The 19,609-nt window shown below is 38.0% G+C and overlaps 4 protein-coding genes across 6 annotated transcripts in view; 3 read left to right on the top strand and 1 right to left on the bottom strand.

The window, feature by feature from the left end:
- The window catches only part of LOC113820663 (protein RER1), a gene marked incomplete in the record, with an annotated part of 10,533 nt that extends 3,050 nt beyond the window's left edge, over nt 1-7,483 (bottom strand). The window contains 2 exon segments of the mRNA XM_070141288.1: nt 1-80; nt 7,237-7,483. Coding sequence (XP_069997389.1) covers nt 1-79 — 79 coding nt within the window.
- A 1,073-nt stretch (nt 7,484-8,556) lies between these two features.
- On the top strand, nt 8,557-16,618 carry LOC113820659 (tRNA pseudouridine synthase-like 1). 3 transcript variants are annotated; one of them, XR_003477133.2, is made up of 8 exons: nt 8,570-8,750; nt 10,174-10,307; nt 10,714-10,840; nt 10,998-11,174; nt 12,323-12,443; nt 12,990-13,100; nt 13,487-13,823; nt 14,888-16,618. XR_003477133.2 is itself a non-coding variant. In XM_027373000.2 (7 exons), exons 1-7 carry the CDS (start codon nt 8,704-8,706, stop codon nt 13,715-13,717), a joined length of 948 nt encoding a protein of 315 aa, XP_027228801.2. In that variant the 5' UTR covers nt 8,570-8,703; the 3' UTR covers nt 13,718-16,618. The 3 variants fall into 3 exon arrangements, 1 of the variants encoding a protein (XP_027228801.2); XR_003477134.2 differs by lacking the exon at nt 10,998-11,174 and having other exon boundaries at nt 8,557-8,750; XM_027373000.2 differs by having other exon boundaries at nt 13,487-16,618.
- Mkp (MAP kinase-specific phosphatase) lies at nt 14,149-16,618 on the top strand. The gene has a single exon (XM_070141287.1). The coding sequence runs from the start codon at nt 14,149-14,151 to the stop codon at nt 14,755-14,757; it is 609 nt and encodes a 202-aa protein (XP_069997388.1). The 3' UTR covers nt 14,758-16,618.
- Rpp21 (ribonuclease P protein subunit Rpp21) lies at nt 14,999-16,618 on the top strand. Its single transcript, XM_027373001.2, has one exon. The coding sequence runs from the start codon at nt 14,999-15,001 to the stop codon at nt 15,797-15,799; it is 801 nt and encodes a 266-aa protein (XP_027228802.2). The 3' UTR covers nt 15,800-16,618.
- Nucleotides 16,619-19,609: the final 2,991 nt, after the last annotated feature.

Here is a 19,609-nt window from a genome sequence, read left to right as displayed (position 1 = left end):
TGCTAACGCTTGTTCCTAATCTCTGGATCAGTCCCGGCTGTGAGATGGTATCATTAGTTTCTAACACGTCCTGCATCATCCTGAAACAAGAATACAGGATTAAGTTCAGTAACATGAGGTCAAGTGACAACAAAAGTTTGCAAATGTGTTAATACCTACGTAAGATTAGGACTGTCCTTATCTTATCTGTGGCATAAGGAGTATCTCAGAAGACTTTTTATCAGGAGATACCAATGCCGAACATTACATGAATAGTGTCAAGCGTCCTCACCAATTGCCACTTGCTTTGGACGCAATTTTCTGCCAAAGCCACTCACTCTGAAGAGAACCAATAATTCCAACACACATAAACACTTCATGCAGTTGCTGATGATAAAAATATTGTAACTATGTCAATGCTTGAACTGCTACAAAATCATGAAAACTTAAGTTTTTTCTCTTAATACAGTAAATGAAAAGAAACCAACACGGAGAAGTGTATTAACCTTCCCAAAATTTCAGAAAGAACACCACCACCTTGAAAATAAAGACTCCCAGTCAATTTACAGAAAACTTGTTCAAATGCAATCAAGGCAAGGACTCGATTACATGTATATCAAGATAATGATGATGACCATAATAATGATAATTTTGAGGTCAATAATAATTCAAATAATAATAATAATAAAAAACATTGTGTACTATAAACCATTCTTAATTACCTTGTGTTTCATAAGCCAAGTTTTACACAGAAATTGCAATGTTTACGCTGGGAAGACAAACAGCTATTGAGTAACGGAACATCAGTTGATTTTTTTTTTTTTTTTTTTTTTTTACACAAGCGAAATTCAAGAAAGCTTGCAAAATGAAGCATAATACATAATAATAATGAGCCATGAGGGTCCATGAAAAGGGGACAGGGATAGGATGGTGGGTGGGGTCGTCTCTGATTGTTTGGATGGGTATATAGGGGGGACTCAGTGGGAAAAGCCAGGCAGATGTAGATATCGGATACGATGGGATAAGATACACATACATAGAGATATAGGGGCGGATAGGTCTCTGTGGCCTTGAACCTGGAAGAATGATGCCAAATGACACTAGATATATTACGTTACATTCCCTAATTCCCAATGATGCATAAAAACAGAAGAAAAAAAATTCTTTACAAAAAGATTACTTAATTGACATAACTTAAATTTAAAATGTCGTTATCAATAAACTTGATCAATTTCTCTGTGGCATTACAAAAAATTTGTGTAAAAAAATTGTGAAATGTAAGTAAATCAGCTATCCCTAACTCATGATATAAGGGCATAGTGTCTACTCTCCTACTATGATACCTTTTTACCCTCTCCCACAGTTTGGTTGTCTGCCTTTGATAAAGCATGACTCCATTTGGTTCAGTGAAGAGCTTGTGAAAAATAAAGGCTTTTAGTTTGTAGGGCAATATATATATATATTTTTCATCTTTCTTTCTTTAAGTTTCACAGGATGTGACAAACTCTTTAGGTAAAGAGAAACTCCTTTTTTACTTATGAATTACAATAGAAAATGTATGAAAAATCTTTGTTCTGCAAGGAGAAAGTAAATATGACTATATATTTTTTCTTTACAAATGACAATAAAATTGATTTAAGAAATAACATCAACAATCTTACATATGCTATCCATCATCTTTTCTATAATTTGGTGACTTCACTGTAGCTGTATTCTGAGGCATTTATAACTCTCTGAGACTTTTCATATCAATATCATACTGCTAAAAAAACAATTCAAGAGAAAACAGGTTATTTTCTATCTTCAAAATCTTCCTTACAATGACACTTCTTTATAAATTAACAATCGTAGTGTTTATATCACTGTTAGGAATCCTGAAGTAATCCATCAAAACATATACTATATAGAATGTATGTATACATAAAGATACAAGTCTTGGTAATTGAGACAAATGAGGAAAAGGTATGAATGAGAATGAACAATTTCTTAAGAACAATAGAGAAATGGATATATTTTATCTATTACAATTACATTTCCAAGCAAGAGTGTATATACACATGTATAATGTCTGTGTGATATTAAGCAGAATTTTATACCAGACTACGATGACAATTTATTTATATATCAGGCCAGACTAAAGTAAATAATTGATGGCAGACACTCCCATACACTTTGATTCTTGCTTCTGAAAATTTTTATCAGGTAGTAACCTTGAAAACTTATGGACAAATAAATTTGTCTTGATTGGCAAGGGCAGATCTCACCCTTTCTGCCTTACTATTTGAAATGGAAGATACAATTCTGTGAGAAAAAAAATCAAGTGTAGAAGTTATGAAACAATCAAGAGACAAGGGTTAAAAGTGGTGTCGGAGAAGTAGGAGGAGAACAATTGGGGAATGAGACAAGGGATCAGGGAGAAGTATCAGGAGGGGGAGGATCCATTGAAGGGTACTGCTGTCACAAAAGGGAGTCACATGTGTATCCAGGAGAGAGTGGAAGGGATAATTGGGAGGGAAAGGGGATTGGTGAAGATGGGAGCAAGGAGGGATGAGATGTGTTGGGAGGGAGCAGGAGGAAGGGGTGTAGTGGGAATATGAGAATGAGATTTGATGTCAACAGTAACTGAGTGTAGAGGGACTAGGAGATTGAGAGGATGGGTGAGGGATAAACAACTTTTTTTGAATTATAATTAGAAAGTTTTGAATGTCCTCGGGAGTTTCTGAAAGGGATGGTACATATCCTGTTATTAAAAGGGAGTTGGTTGGGAAAGTCAGAGAAACAAAGGTCTTCTTATGAGTGGGAGAAGAGGGGAGAGACATATGCGGAGCAAAAGACAAGGTAGGTGTAAAAAATGATGCAGCACGAGAAGATGGGGCGGACTGTCTGGATTGTCTGATGCAAAGGGTAGAGTGAGGAGGAGGCAGCATAGTCAGTGGAAAAGTAGAGATTGGAGTGTCTGTATTTAGAATGGCAAAATAATTTGAATGGGAGAGGGGCAGGGTAGACATGGGAACATAAGGAGTAGGAAGAAGAAATAGTGGAAGAGATATAGAAACATCTTGAGAAGGGGGAGGGGCAGAGTGAAGAACAACACGAGTAAGGAGCAAGAGAAGGAAGCAATCCCACTTGGCTGGGCTAAAAAGAGCACTCAAAAGATTTGTAGAGGTTAATGTAGTTAAAAGACGAGGCTGGAAAGAGGGAGTGCCTGCCTGCCCGTGGCGGGCGGGCAGGCAGAGTCCGGGGCAGTCCCGCCTGCCGATTTTGTAGCCGCCTGGAATCTTTTATTTTCAGCTTCAAAATATACCAGCCTTAATGGGTTAATGACATCTTGGAACAATGCTACTACTGCCCACTCCATGATACCTACTGGCACTTGAGTCCATACCAAGTCACCACCCTGGTCATTACTCAACCCTCAGTCATTGGTACAAGATATATAATCTGGAGATATGAATGGCAATGCTACAAACATATGAAAACGGTCAGTGAAAAGCTCCACTCACAGCCCACGTCCACTCAGCTATCCCAAATTTCAGCCCTAGTTTGCTAAAGGGTGTTGGGGGACAGAGCTCCCATCAATCTTCCCCTCAGGCAGTCACCCACTAAAGGCAACTTAAATTGCTGAAAAGATTGTGACATAGGGTTGGGATAGTCTATGGCTAGTGCATCCATATTAACCCATTAGTGACGGGTGTCCCATATATGAGACACTCGACAAAATAAAATTGCCGGGCGTGCCGCCAGTGTGACGCTGTATCGGGGGTTGTGCTCCAACACAGCAACGATTTTGTAGCCGCCCGGAATATTATATTTTTGGCTTCAAAATACCTCTGCGTGAATGGGTTAAAAAGAATTACTATACTTCTAATGTATTTCTGTATTTTGATTTATATAAAATCAAATTGATAAAAGTATCTATTTATTCCATAACCCCCTAGATCTGGATGACATGACCATCATGTCATGGAAAAATCTGGCTTGAGGGGCAGGTGACACAAACTTGCTGTCATAAGAATTTTGGCTGAATGCTGGGGTGACAGGAATGACTCACCACAAGTGCACAAAGCTCTGTGAGGCTCTTTTGATGCATTAGGTGTCTAGGAAGGGGCTTTTGCTTTAAATTTATCGATAAACGAGTGTGGAATGTACTGTCCATGACAGGGAAAGCACTGGCTCCTGAGAGAACATAATTTCCATACTCAAATTCCTATTCTTGGCTGATGTGACCAGGGGTGCAGGTTGCTTTACAGAAACCTGAATATTAAAAAAACATATACAAAAAAATGTTACTCATTGTTATTATTACTGAACTGAGTTATGGGCTATCCTACAAAGAGAAATAATATGGAGTGTGTGCAGGGAAAGTGTATTAACCCATTCGTCCCGGGTGTCACATATATGAGACACAGGGAAAAAATAAACAGTTTCGGGCTGCCCGCCAGTGCGATGCTGTCTCGGAGCCGTGCTCCGCGGCAAAAGCGGTGGGCGGCCGGGCAGGCGGACAGACTCCGGGGAAGCTCCGCCCGCCGATTTTGTAGCTTCCCGGATTTTTTTAATTTTGGCTACAAAATGTACCCCGGCGCGGGTGGGTTAATATCTGATAAAGCATATCAAATGACATATAGACATTACAAAATGGTTAAAAACAAACAAACTAAAAATGCTTATGCAGAAAAAGAGAAAATAACATTGCAAGGGGAAAGGCATAGAGTATTTTCACTATACACGTGTTTGTGCGTACCTGGCCTACAAGCTGCACACCTGTCCAAGTGCCCACTTAAGTAAGTCTAATGCCCATATATTGGGCCATGTGATGATAGAGAAGCATCTAGATTCAATGGGTTAAATATGTCATGTGTTCTGTATCATTATAAACACACATTTCTTATCATCTGTAATACTTGTTACATCCATAGGTGGCTGTGCATGCACAGCCACTAACTGCCAATTTGAGTTCTATTTGTCAAGGTCCTCACTGTTTATCCCTAAAGGGAAGTTAATTTACAGTACTATGGTAATTGTTTAGAATACCTTCACGTAACCAATCTCATTATCTAGTCCACATACATATAGGAATTATGCCATGGAAACCCCTAAACCACTACATTCTTGGCCACGATAGGAGGGAGGGCATGAAAGGCACCAGGGAAATTGTGAGATAAAATAACAATAATATAAGCTTACAACATAGACAAAAACTCACTATAGCCTACTGTCAAATGCAACATAATTTCTATATATGTGGGTAGTAGAGAGTAAGAGGAAGCCATCGAGATAGGTTATGTGAAGGTATTATGAATATTTACCGGTATGCCTTGTGATCTGAAATTTTGGTAAACGTTTACAGAGACCCCAACTTCTGCTAACAATGTTGGGGAATCCTGTTTTTATTGATTGATTGATTGATTGATTTACTTACTTATTTTATTATTATTATTATTATTATTATTATTATTATTATTATTATTATTATTTATATATTATTATTATTATTATCATTTTATTTATTTATTTATTTATTATTATTATTTTTTATTTATTTATTTATTTATTTTTTTTTTTTGGGGGGGGGTGATTTTGTTCATACCATGCATTTTAAAAAACAAAAAAATATGGGAAATTGAAAATCCGAGCCAAGAATAGTATTTCATACAATGAAGAATGTGGAAAATCTAAAAACCTGAGACAAGATTCAGCCATGGATGAGTCAACACGGAGTACTGCGAACAAACAAGCGGGTGAACTGCATCTTAAACGCACAAACTACCATAAGAATCGCCGAATGAACTAAAAACCTTCCAAACCCGGACCTGTTCCCAATTGCTGTATTTCATATAAATTAGAATGCAGAAATACATAATACTACAGTGCACTTCTAAGAAATTTGTTATGACATCAAGAGCTACATGCGGCAAAACAGTTTATGCTGCGTTCCCGTGCAACTAAGCTATTTGCTGTGATGTGAGGAGGGCTAGACTTTGTCACTGAAGGCACATAGGGACTTGGTCTCCGTGCGGTATTCTGCGTGACCCATTTTCGTTGTTTAACTCAAATCGATTCACTTTTGCAAATCAATTTTGATAACTATGAATGTAGTTTATTTGCTTACAACGCTTTGATCTTCAATTTTCTCCTAGTCGATGTGGTCCTTTCATAAACCTTAACCTAAATTCTTTGCTAACAATTGGGTTAAAACAATCACTTACTGAAACTGTTACGATCAAGGGTTGACACTAAATTCAGTGAAATGTAATATTGACGTTCCAATTGCATAACTTCATTAGCTTCATCATTTCCTTGCAACCTGATAAGTATCTTTAACTGTACAGAATACTGTAAATGGTGAAGCAATCAGTGGTGTTTAGGCGGTATCTACTTGGATGGGGTACACGGCTGGGGAAAACATTGCGAAGGGGTCCGAGGGTAAAGCTCAAGGTTAGGAAGGTTGTTGGTTAATACAGGATCTTTGGGGGCAATTAGTATGCTTATGACATGGTTTAGTCACTCATCTGTTAGCATAACAATGTTGAATCTTCTGCAACAAACTCTTGGCTTGAATTTTTAGGGTGCTAACTAAAGACTTCACATTCCCTTGAGTTCTTCATATCATCTTCACATATCAGGGATAATATTATAACTACAGTTGGTCATCACTAACTAGAAAAGCAATAAATAACAAATACGCTTCATAAACAGTCTGTTAATGATGTGTATACTAATGTGTGCTAATATCACAATGTAGGCCACTTGATAAGAACAAACAATTAACCATACACAGCCTCACATACTTCATAAAATGCTGATTAGCACAATAATAATAATAATAATAATAATAATAATAATAATAATAATAATAATAATAATAATAATAGAAATAAATGAATAAAAGATGCTACTAAATTTGACTCCAAACTCAAAGCAACAAGCACACAGTAAAATTCAACACATAAAACATAGATGCATGACTGTCATCACTCTCACGAGGTTTTAAAAAGGTTACAGACCTAGATTGACGTTAACCAAAGTTCAGCCTCTAAAAATAGTTCAATTAACATGCAAACAATATCATTAAATATGATCGTAATCCCTACGGAAGCCTGATAGTATTCCCAGTCCTGTACACTAGAGGGAAAGCGGGGAAGAAATGAGGGGCGCGGGGAATGTAAATACCAGAGTAATTAATAAAATATGAGCGATATTAAACGTAAATATGGCTGAGGAACGAAAAGGGAGATTATAACGACCGTCGTTTCTTACTCTAGCAGTTTCTAATGCTCCTAGGCGACTTGCTCCAAGAAAATGATATGCCTGGGGAGTCTCAGCACCTGAGTGAGGACGTGTAATATTCATAACCTACATTATTACGAGAAATGTCATAGTTACAACGTCATTCAGATTGTCATGGCCGCCCAAGCAACCTTCTCTAAATCCTCCTTTTTTTGCTTTTTTCTCCATTCTCCTTCTTATTTGTGATGGCACATGCATCTCTGTCAACATGCGGAGGCTGCTTACCTGAACTATTTATCCTAAACGGTCCTTTTGGCATAAAATCCTTGGCTTTGCTTCCCCGTTCAAGACACACCGGAAAGGACGTGTCTAAGAAGCAGCCGCTGCCATGTCTCGGATTGCGTCATTCCTCAAGAATATTTTTTTCCTGTTAATTAACTTTATACGAAAATCATGATAAACTTTTACAACTCTTATAGTACTTTTTGATAAATATATAAAGTTAAAATTAGATTTTATTTGTAATTAGAGAGTATCTTGAGGGTTATATGGCATCGAAGGATGACGTCATGTCCGGGTGTCATGGCGGGATCAGCTGAGCGTCGTCTGCATGACCTCTCCTTTCCCGTTTTCTTCTCCTTCTTCTCTTCCCATTTGTTAACTGTGTAATTTTGTTATTATTCAAATACCATATTCGATCTCTTTCATACACTTTGTTATCATCATTGCCATATCTCGCACATGAAAGTTTTAACTTTATCCTCCCTTGTCTTGTGTAGATGATTATTTTTCCTAGTTAGATATCAAAACCAATATTTCATGCTCCTTAAATGTTTAATTAGTTATATTTTCCAAAATGAATTGTATTAATATCTACCTCTTTTCTTCCGTAGTTTGTGTTCCTATTTAAATTTTATCCATGTACTCTCTTCTGTTTATAAAGGCCATTCATCTATTACAATTGTAAATGTAGTAAATGTATGAAGTAATACATTATATCAAAACAACAGAAAATATGGTAGAATTAAACAGTGATAAGTTAAGGAATAAAAGCCTGGGATTAACACAAACTCATTAACCTATATGCGTTTTACTATATAAAAAATAAAAAATGGGTGTGCATGAAGCAATCAAAAGCAAACCATTTGAACTTTTCATTTTTCAAATTGTCTAAGGTAAAACGAAAAAAAATATACAATAAGAAGCAATTAGGAAAAAAAATCGAATCCAAAATAAAAAAGAAAAACAAGTGCGTGAAAAGCAAACAAGCGGAAAACATCCAAACCCGAAAAAGAAGTAAGCGAAAAAAAAACATAGAATTATCTTTCTACAATTCAAATGGAAAAATCCGCTTCCAAAATAAAGAAACAAGTAAACACAATCCGAAGTAAAAGCGACCATCTTCCTCCAAAGTAAAAAAAAAAACATCACGCCGATGGTTGCAAACTTTCGCACTTTTCAACACTCGTTACATAAGCGCATTTTTGGCAACGGCTCATGAGGAGGTTCCTGCTGACCGTAGGTTACTGTGGCACCAGTCTCAGGTGGGAAATGGATCGTTTTTATTTTATTTGATGATGGTGGTTTAGGATTTTAGGTTCATGTGGTTTCCGAACTTTCCGGGATTTTTAAAATTGTGTTATTGGATGGCAGTGGCATGTGTGAGTCTTTCCGTCATTGTGTATAAGGTGATTCCGTGTTTTGGTTATTGGGTGTAATCTTTAAGAAATGTTAAGGTGACATTTTAGGCTTGTGGATTCTAATAAGAAGGTGCTCTCCGTGGCATATCATTTAGCAATGTGCTTTCTTTCGGAGTTATCTTTCCGTCACAGTGACATCTGTCTGCGAATTGGTGAATGACAGGAAAGTTGCTCATCATGATCATTATTAGATCTGAATTGACATGAAAGCTGCCATCTCATGCTTTGGCAAAGGCCATCAGGTCTTCATATTTAATGGCAAATGCTAGTGACAAACGGTCAAGAGAGTCTGCACAACACACACAGAAGTTGTGTTTTCTAACTAAATGATCACTTTTTTTGGCCCTGGCTGTTGTCATTGAGGAGAACTCAAGTTGTGGCAACATGTTAGGCGCAGCGTTGATTGTAATGATGTGGGCGGGCTCTTTCGACATGCTGTGCGCCTCACAACCACCCCACTTTCATGCAGGAGGGCAGTGCCCAACGTCACAGAGGGTGTCACGCACTACACTTTCTGGGATGGCACCAGCAGACATTGAGCAGGATAGGAGGAGGTGGTGGAGGATGATGAGATGGAGGGGGATGAGAAGCGGAAGGAAAGTAGGAGGAAAGGCAAGGATATAGGAGAGGTGATAGGGGAAGGAGGAGAGACAAAAAGCCAATAATGTAGCTTAGGAAAATGCGATCACTGTTCTAATTTTGTAAATATGTAGCGAGCATTTTTTTTCCATGGAATTAGGAGAATTACAAAGCTGGAGGTACTAATGAATAGTGAGTATATGATTTTTTCCCTCCTGGTATCTACATTCTCATGGTCATTACTATTACCACCTTACCTCCTAGCACAGCTGAGACAGATAATGTAGGTTTGGCAGAGAGAGAGAGGGGTGGGGGGCATTGTTTAGAGGTGACAGGCACACTGCTGCCCTCTGAGTGGTGAGAGACAATGTGAACACTCGGCACTACATTCAACACTGCCGTATATCTGTATATTTATCTATCTATCTATCTATCTATCTATATATAGATAGAGAGAGAGAGTGAGAGTGAAAGTGAAAGTGAGAGATACATAGATATATATATATATATAGATATAGATATAGATATATGTATGTGTTTATATATATATATATATATATATATATATATATATATATATATATATATAGATGTATAGATATAAAGATATATCTCAGACTTGTGTTTGTTAAGTTTAATCCTCTATATTTTATTGCCAGTTACCTTATATACTTTTCTTCCTCTCAAGGGGTGTTCAGAAACAGCTGGATGAGGGAGTGAATGGGAAGGCATGCAGTGTGCATGGATTGCTGGAAAAGGCTTTAGTCCACCTGCGTCCAGCCAACCCCCCCGAACTCTATATCTCAAGTCGCACAGATGCGGGTGAGATTATTTACTGTTGATGAAAGACAATGGTTGTGCCATATATAGAGATGGTTCAAAAATGTCTGTGGCATGCTAGCAGAAACAAAACTAGAGTTGTTTAATTGTGCCTCTATCTTGATGCAAATGAATCCTATATCAGGATTATTGATATAAGACAAAGCTCTAGTAGATTATAGAATATTTTGGACATAGGATTGAATATTGGGAACTGTTCACATAATTCATTAATATCACTCATGATTATTAAGAGCCTTGGTATTAACCTTTTCATCCGGAGAAATGGAAAAGGATGATTTACAGTATGATACAAACACTTTGTTCTATTTTATAGATCATATTACCCACAGATTTAAGTAAAGTGTAAGGGTATAGATTTTGAAGTTAAACCTCATGTGTTTTGCAGGTGTCCATGCACTCTGTAATACTCTTCATGTGGACTTAGAACGTCTACCTTCCCAACCTCCGTACGAACCTGAATACATCACTATTGGTGTAAATCGCTATTTTCAGAAGACAAAAGCTGACATCAGGTGAGCATTTGTGACAGTGAGTTAGTTTGTAATAATGTGTTAATAAGTTTGTTTGCTAATGTAAGACTGTTTATGGAACACATTAAAAAACACTTGAGAATATATGAAGCACAGATTTATATTGCACTCCACTAATCCTTGTCTGTTTGTGCAACAGAGTTCACAGAACTGTCCATGTTCCTCCTACTTTTCATGCGAGATTCAACGCAACCGGGAGAACATATCTGTACCGTCTAGCTGTCATTAGACCCGAGGCAGACTTGTCCCAATGCCAATCACTCAGTTTCGATGCTTTGATACCTATTGGAGAATTACATAGGTGCTATCTTGTGAAGTGAGTTCATAGTGTTTAAAGAGTTTTTCAAATAGTTGATTGCTTGTGTATATATCATGTACAATAGTTATTCTTTAAGGTAATTATGTTTGACTAATATATTATGGGGCTTTATAGAACTGCCTTAGTAATTGTCCATATGAAAAGCATTATTATCATTATTACACATAGGCATGCATATATACCACTACCTATAGTTAACCCCTACCCCTACCCCTATCCCTATCCCTATCCCTATCCCTATCCCTATCCCTACCCCTACCCCTACCCCTACCCCTACCCCTACCCCTACCCCTACCTCTACTTCTACCTCTACCTCTACCCCTACCCTTACCCCTACCTCCACCTCCACCTCCACCTAATACCTATACCTATACCTGTAGCTGTAGCTGTAGCTGTAGCTGAAGCTGTACCTCTGCCTCTACCTCTACTTCTACCCCTACCTATACCTATACCTATATATACCTATTTATATACTTATTCATATACTTGAATGTATACCTATACATATATTTATTCATATACTTACATATATACTTATATATATACCTATATATGGCATACTTATACCTAAACATAAACCTATAGGCTGATATACATACACATATGGGTCTTTATATATAAAAAAGTATATATATATTTTTTCGTATTTCACCATTATATGATGATCACTTTTGGGCAATTTCCAAACTTGGTAGGGGGTGAGGGGTCAAATACTGTACAGTTGCACAAGATTAGAATGTCATTTTTTTCTTTCTTTTCCTTCTTTTTCTCTCAGATTATACCAAAATACACCAGAAAAGAGATTCTTGTAAAAAGCAAAACAAAGGCATTAAGCTATATATTTACCGAGAGATACATATACAGCATATATTTTTTTTTTCTTAATGAAAGATGTATATTTTGATTAATATTAAATTTGCTTCAGTGAGAAATTTTATATGATTCCAGAAGGTATTTGATGATTTATAATTTTTAATATATTGTATATATTTTTTTTCAAATATATTATTTTTTGTACTTTTGTGAATAAGGTTTCATTAATATTTACTATTATTATCATTGTTGTTTCCTTCTCAGCAATTTTGATCTATTTGTGGATCATAGATTTAGCCTGAAACATATATAATAGCAAAACTCTCCTTCAGGTCACCATTTGATGTCGAGAAGGTGAAGGAGGCTTGCGAGATCCTTCAGGGCAGCCACGACTTTGCCACCTTTGCCGGGAAGACTGGGTCTGGGGTGGACACAAAGCGCACCATCAATCAGGTGAGTGGAATAGGCCCCCAGAGAAAAGTTATCTCCGCTCGAGAGGTTTTGTCTTTCGTGAAATTGCATTTCTGGGTGTTTTTTAGGATGATAGTTACGTAAGGGATACTTGGGCTGGTTGTTACTCACAGATTTGTATGTTTTCGACAAATGCAAATTTTAAGAGAACATAGGACTACCTTGCTTTATGAAGCTAATGATGGAAAGAAAGAACAAAAATTTAGGTAGGAGTAGAAGTCATAGGGGAGGGACAATGAACAAGCATTAAGAAAAAAATAAGTTGAAAATTAGTTCAACTTCTTCAGTCACTGTTGTCACACTAACTTGATCCTGAATTTACACACAAACGCCTAGACGTATCCACAAAACCAAAAATGTAACAAGTGACCTGGCTGTCTTTGTATTCCTGTAATATTGAGTAGGAATAATTTTTTTTTTTTTTTTCTCTCCAAGCATGATGACTTTAAGACTTTATTCAAGTATGTCCTTTTCTCCTTCTCTTCCTTAGCTTCTCTCGCCCTAATCAGGTAACTTTTCTCTCTCCAGATCACAGTCACTGAGGGACGACCTCTTCTGGATCCAGCCTTTGAGCCTCTTTACAGCAATCTTCAGTTCTGGGACATCACTGTGAACTCTAGGTCTTTCCTGTACAGACAGGTTGGTTGAAAGAATTTTTTTTTGCTTAATTCTTCTTTATCCATGTTTTTTTTTCTGTCTTCTTTGTCGTTTTCTTGTTTTTAATCTTTTTCTTCTTCTTTATCTCTTTCTTTGGCTCCATCTTTTTCTTTTTCGTCTTTTTCATCTTCTCGATCCTCCTTCTTTTTACCAATAATTTTATTATTTTAGAATAATATAATGTATCCTCTTATCTTTAATATTATGTACTTTGTCAATTTTTTTCCTCATGCTGAGTATCTAGCAAGAGAAAATTATATTCATAGTACTTTGATTTTTTTTCATGCAGTAAAGTGAATTTAGAAAGAAATAACTTTATTCCTACTCAAACCTTAACTTATGTATTATTTATTTTTCCTGTACTTTAGGTACGAAAGACAGTGGGTGTGTTAGTGGCTTTGGGCCAGGAACGAATTTCCTTTGATGACCTGCATCGAATGTTAAGCATTCCTAGTCGTGACAGCTGGCCTTCAAAAGCCATCACAGCACCACCTGCTGGACTTTACCTCGTCAATGTGCATTACCCTCTTGAGGCCTTCTGTTTCCCTTATCCGGACTTCAGTGCTGTTGACAGTTGGGAAGAAGATAAGAAACTGTAGTGTGACATTTTGAAGTGGTGAATATGAAATCCACTGTGGCTTACTCTAGGTGATATAGACTAAGTGAAAAGGTGTAAAACTTGGACAAGTGAACTAAAGAGATAAGGTTGGTACAGAATTTTTATTACTTGTGCACAATCTCTTGTCATTTCTAGTAAGAAAGGTATTAGGATTGTAGTTGTACAAGTAAGAAAGTATTTTGACAAGGAAAAGGAAAGTAAGCTAGTGAATTATTCATTGTTGCTCAAAGACTGACCAAGTGAAAAACTAGAGAATTGGTAAAAGTTGAAGACTGTAGTATTCTGTAGTAGATTTTGGAATCATACATGTAGAGCTTCTCTTATCCTCTTACTATTGCTAGCCTGTTGCTATTTCCATCAAATTCATAAAGAGCCTTGTCTGTGCCTTTTTGTATCCAGATTTTTCTCAAAATGTCAAGCTTAGCTCAACAGTTAGAGGCCAAGCGCACAAACCTGCGACACACACAGACACAGGTGACCACGCCAGATGGCCAGTCCAAGATTGAAGACATTCGCCCGGATGGGACACATGTTGTCAGAATGTTAACACCTCTTAGCCCAGGCTTTGTGGTTGATACAAAGCCTGACCTGAGATATTCCCCCATCCTAACAAAGCTAATCTTGGGGTCACAGGATGTTGCCCATGACCTGGAGCTTCTCCATAAAAACAAGGTGACTCACATATTGAATGTTGCAACGGGGGTTATAAATCTCTTTGATGGCTGGTTTACCTACAAAACAAAGGAGGCCTATGACACCCCAACTTGCCGCATAATTAACATTTTTGACGAGTGTTGTGAGTTCATCCACGATGCTATAATGGCTGGAGGTTGTGTCCTTGTGCACTGTAATGCTGGTGTATCTCGTGCAGCATCTATTGTTATTGCTTATTTGATGAAGCACTATGGCATGAATTATGATGAAGCGCATAGGTTTGTGAAGTCCAAGAGGTCTTTCATTCGCCCGAATGTAGGTTTTGTTGAGCAGTTGAAAGAGTATGAAGCAAAATTGTCAAAATGACAAAAAGCAAAGGCTGTACCAAAGAAACCTAGGCTCCTACTCTACTGAGCATGTTTTGTTACTATTCCTTCCTTTAAACCTGTTCTATGTAAACCTAATTGAGTTAACTCTGTATTTTACCCTTTTTCAGACTTTATTGCGGGTATTCTGATGGTCCTGCTGGTATTGAGAGTTGCAATCTAGAGAACACCAAGTAAAGGGACATTTCTGTAGTTCACACTCTAAATTAAAGGTCCAAAAAATGGAGGAGATTAATATTCAGCAGAATGGTGTCCCAAGTGATGGTGCATCACAGAGTCAACAACAGCCTGAGCACATTACTGGTGATCTGGAGTTTGAGGGACAGCAGCAAGGGAAGACATTGGATGTTGAGGGGAAGCTAGAATCCAACAAACAGGATATGATTTCAGAAAAGGAACAATGCCAAGTACAACAACAAAATACTCAGCAGACCCTGGGTGAATCTGGGAAAGAAGGACAAAGGAAACAGAAAGAGATGAATGAAATTATGCCTAAGAAGCAAAAAACTTTACAAGGGAACCAGGAAGTGACTTGCACACTCAAGGGTGAGATTCCAAAGGGAGAGGAACAAAAGAAACCCCCCAGAAAACAGAATCAAAATGCAGAGATGCAACAGCAGAAACAGACAAAAAAGCCGAAAGACCCAGTGTCAGAAAACCAAGAACGGATCAACTACCTCGTGCAGGTCTCAAAAGTTCTTGCAACAATGCCTCCCTCAGAGTATAAGGAAAATAGTCACAAGAATCATGAATGTGCTGACCAGGCCCTTGCTTCACAGACAGGTGCCTTGGCTGCAGCCATTGGTCGTCGTTGTGTGATGCGTTTGTCCCCTGCACTGAAGCGCTCCCTCTGCAAAGGGTGTGGAGTGGCCTTAGTATATGGTGTCAATGCAAGGGTTCGACACAGGTCTCGTCGCCAAAAGCACTTAGTGGTCACTTGTCTTGCTTGCCGGACTATCAAAAGATTTGTTAATGATCCAAAGCACAAACTTTGGTGTGAACAAGAAGAAGCTATATTATAGCTTGTCAAACATGACAAAATAAGTGTCTGAAGCACAAGGAGCCAAACTTAATTCTATAGACAGCAATAAATTTGATATTCATATTGTAATTTTTTTCCACAAATAAAATGTTAGTGATGACAGGTTCGAATCTTTAAAGCATTGCATGAACTATTTTTATATACCTTTGCAAAATAAGAGTAGATTGCATCATGAAATTGCATGGTTTTGTATTTTTGTATGGCATGTAGTTTTCCTTCCATTAATACCTGTACCCTGAAATGGTCGTGCAGGCGTATGTTATTACTCTGGATTCTGGATAGTAATGCATTTCTTATGAAATTATATATGGCACAAAGCTTCTGTTTGAGCTGTATTTCATATAGTTATGGGGGAATACCATGTACACTTCTTACTTGTATACTTATTCATTCGTACATGTTCCATAGTATCTAGTCATGCTTAAAACTTATAACATTGAGATTGTGAGTGATAAACTAACATGAACGTATTTACGAAATTTTCCCAGCATGCTTTTGATTATGCTCAGTGTTTGTACAGAGCAGAAAAGACATAAATTATCATCTACTGTATAAGGTGAAGAAATTTGAGGAGTCAGATTTATTTATTTTATTAGTAGTACTTTTAGCAAAATTACTTTAAAACTAGAAAACCCTTTTTTTCACACTGGAGGAGAACATTCTTGTATCTTAATGATATTTTTCTCATCAGAGGTTTATTGTACTTGTACATTATTTTTCCAGCAATCTTTGTGACTTATATTTTGTGAGTATATCTATTTATGTATGATCATTACAAGTAAATGTTGAGATGACCTTTTTTAGTGTTTCATTTATGATAAATTATACAAATAATAACAATGATAAGTAATAAGGTGTAGTCATAATAAAAATGTAAATATAGGAAGAGAACAATTGCAAGGGAGTAGATAAAGATTCATGCAATATTAGAAGGTTGCAGTGAAAATAGATACCAAAATTAAGATTTTTATAAAAAGTGAACTAAAGAATTGCATGATGACATTTGGAACAGTTTAATGTAATAACACTGATTGCATTAACCATGATGACAATAGTACTGTGATGATGGTAATAATGATGATGATGATACTTCGAGTAATAATAGTAGTGGTAGTAATATTAATATCAGTAAGGACAATAATAGTATCAATGACTGTAATGATAATGTGTTGGAAAGATGAATGGGATTAATGAATATCATCATCATGAAATACTGATAGAAATGGACCTGCGATGCCTCCCAGCCAGGCTTTTAGCTAGGATTCAAGCACACTCTGTCCACTTATTTCCCACACATTGACTGGTCTTGCAGTGAATGGCACAGGCCCAAGTATGATAGCTGCCCCCCCTTAATCCCTTTCTCGTTGTTGTCGAGGGGAGGGGGGGGGGGCTTAGGGGACGGAGACTGGGGCCTAATGTAGGGTTCACCCCTACGTTGGACCACAGCCTCCATCTCAACTAATTTTATATGGCCTTTTCTCCTCTTTCCTTCCTTTCCCTTACCTTCCCAAACTCCTGATTTTGAGAGCCATGAACGGCCTCAAGGAGCCATAAGCACAGTATTCCCTGGGCAATTGTCTAGCTCTTACCCCTCATGGGGACCCTGAGAGGTGAACTGTTAATCTTCCCCATGTATTTTAAGCTTCCCATGGCCAGTAATGAAGATTTTGTACCCTTATTTGGGGCATTGAGGCTTGCCCCTTTATCAAATAATCTCCCTAAATCAAACTCCACAGGATTACCGACCTGTGACCCCTTTGACCATGGCTCAGACCACTGCTATTACATCCCCCTCGTTGACACCTGCTGTCAGCTTCACCCATCCTGAACCATCTACCGAGATAACTCAACCTCCCAAAGACACCCCTCCCTCAACTCCAATATCTTTGACCCCATCTGCATAAACACCTCCATTTCCTATGTCCTCCTCCCTTATTACAACTCTGCAACCTTATTACCCTCCCCATCACATCACTACATCTTTCCACACCACCCTCTCTACCTCCTGTCCACATCCTTCTATAATTCCCACCTCTACAACCCTTTTGAATACATTGTTTGGACCAACCAAATGTAACAGATTTTATGTGATTCTCCCAACAGCCCCGTACTCTGAAAACACCTTACTTTTGCAACAGTGCCTTCAAAAGAAGTGGGCAAAATCTCCTTCCACAGTAGTCCTGATTACTCACGCCTTGTTACATTCTCCAGCCCATGCACTATCTACCCTGGTGGACCTCAGTGGTAAACCTATTGCTGCTCAACCCCACCCCTCCCTTAATACTTGTACAGGAACTGTTTCAATTTCCCCAGGTAACTGCCCTGTTTATAACAAGGATTGGTCAGACTGTGAAGAAAACCTACTTTTCTGCCTTACTGACTGATCAGGACAGTGCTATGCTGTTCCTCCCAGAGGAAGCCGTACTTTCAATGATAATATTGCCAAGATTACCTTCCGTAGACATGACCATAAGGTATATATTGGTGGAGAATCTTGCCATGTGAGACCATATCGACCTCCTCCCTGTGAATGTCAGAAATGTTAGGGTTTTGGCCACCCTGCAAAACACTGTTGTTCCATGGCCCGATGCCCTCTATGTGCCCAACCTAGTCATGATCCTTCAAATTACCCGGCTCAATTACGTACATGTACCGATTGTGGTGGCTCACATAATGTTTTTGTAGGAGCTGCCCTGCCTACAAATTTGAATCAGGGGCAGTAATCATATACAAACTTAGCCTTACTCTACGAGAAGCCAGGCAAGAAGCACGCCATCAAGATTTTCTATGAGTCCTTACTCCAATACAATTCAACGCCCTACTCTTCCCTCTCTCCATCCTCAACAGTATCTCTTACCCTACTCTTCACCTTCCCACCTCAATCCCTATCTCCCATTCAAATCCATTCTCCATTCTAAATCCAGATACGCCAATATCCACCACTTCTCCCATGCCTACTCCCACTAAACTTTCCACCCATCTTCACCGACCACATACACACATACAACAATATTTTCTTCTTAAATAGCAACCCACTCTTTACCTACTCTTAAAAGATTCATTTCCCAAACCTCCCCTCCCAACTCCCCTACAGAAACCCTTATGGACATTCGGAACCGAAGCATGGCCCAAGAAAATGCTCCTCTCTCTCAACTATCCTCTAATGCCTCTTTCCCCCACTCGACCCACCATCAGAGTGATTGGCGACACTCCTCCTCCTCCTCCTAATATTCTTTAAGGCTTTGAATAAAGAAAGGACCAGACATGACTGTGTTCAGACTCTAAACTGTCTTCTGTAATTAATTAATTTATCACACTACCTTGATGTGCGCAAGAGAATGTCAGGCTGCGGATCACGAACAGCAGGGAACACCAGTTCTGCAAATCGTAGCTGCTGTAGCATTTTCTGTATGTGGCCGAAACAAACGGTTATAACTTTTTGAGGTTTTCCATTTTTGGGACAAAGTGTATACATAACGGACTCATTGCTGGCCTTTCCTTAAGCCGAATTTCCCTGTGTACGCAGAGTAAACAGTGGGAGAGTAGAAGAGTGATATTGTTTATAGAATTAGTAAATGGAAAATGGAAACAATTTAAGCGGTATTTAAATCGGAACTTAAAAATATATCTAAACAAGTAACACTCGACTCATGTTTGCAAAGGTATTTTTACTCAATGACTGAGATATTACGTATCAACATATATTCCAACTGTAATAAATGAAATGGGAATACTCATCAGGATTTTTTATTGTTTTATAGGAAACAACGGTTTTAATTTCAAGTCTTCT

Source organism: Penaeus vannamei, chromosome 28, assembly GCF_042767895.1.
Source record: "Penaeus vannamei isolate JL-2024 chromosome 28, ASM4276789v1, whole genome shotgun sequence".
NCBI lineage: Eukaryota > Metazoa > Arthropoda > Malacostraca > Decapoda > Penaeidae > Penaeus > Penaeus vannamei.
Note: the sequence above shows the minus strand (reverse complement) of the source record. Positions and strands in the feature narration are given on the sequence as shown.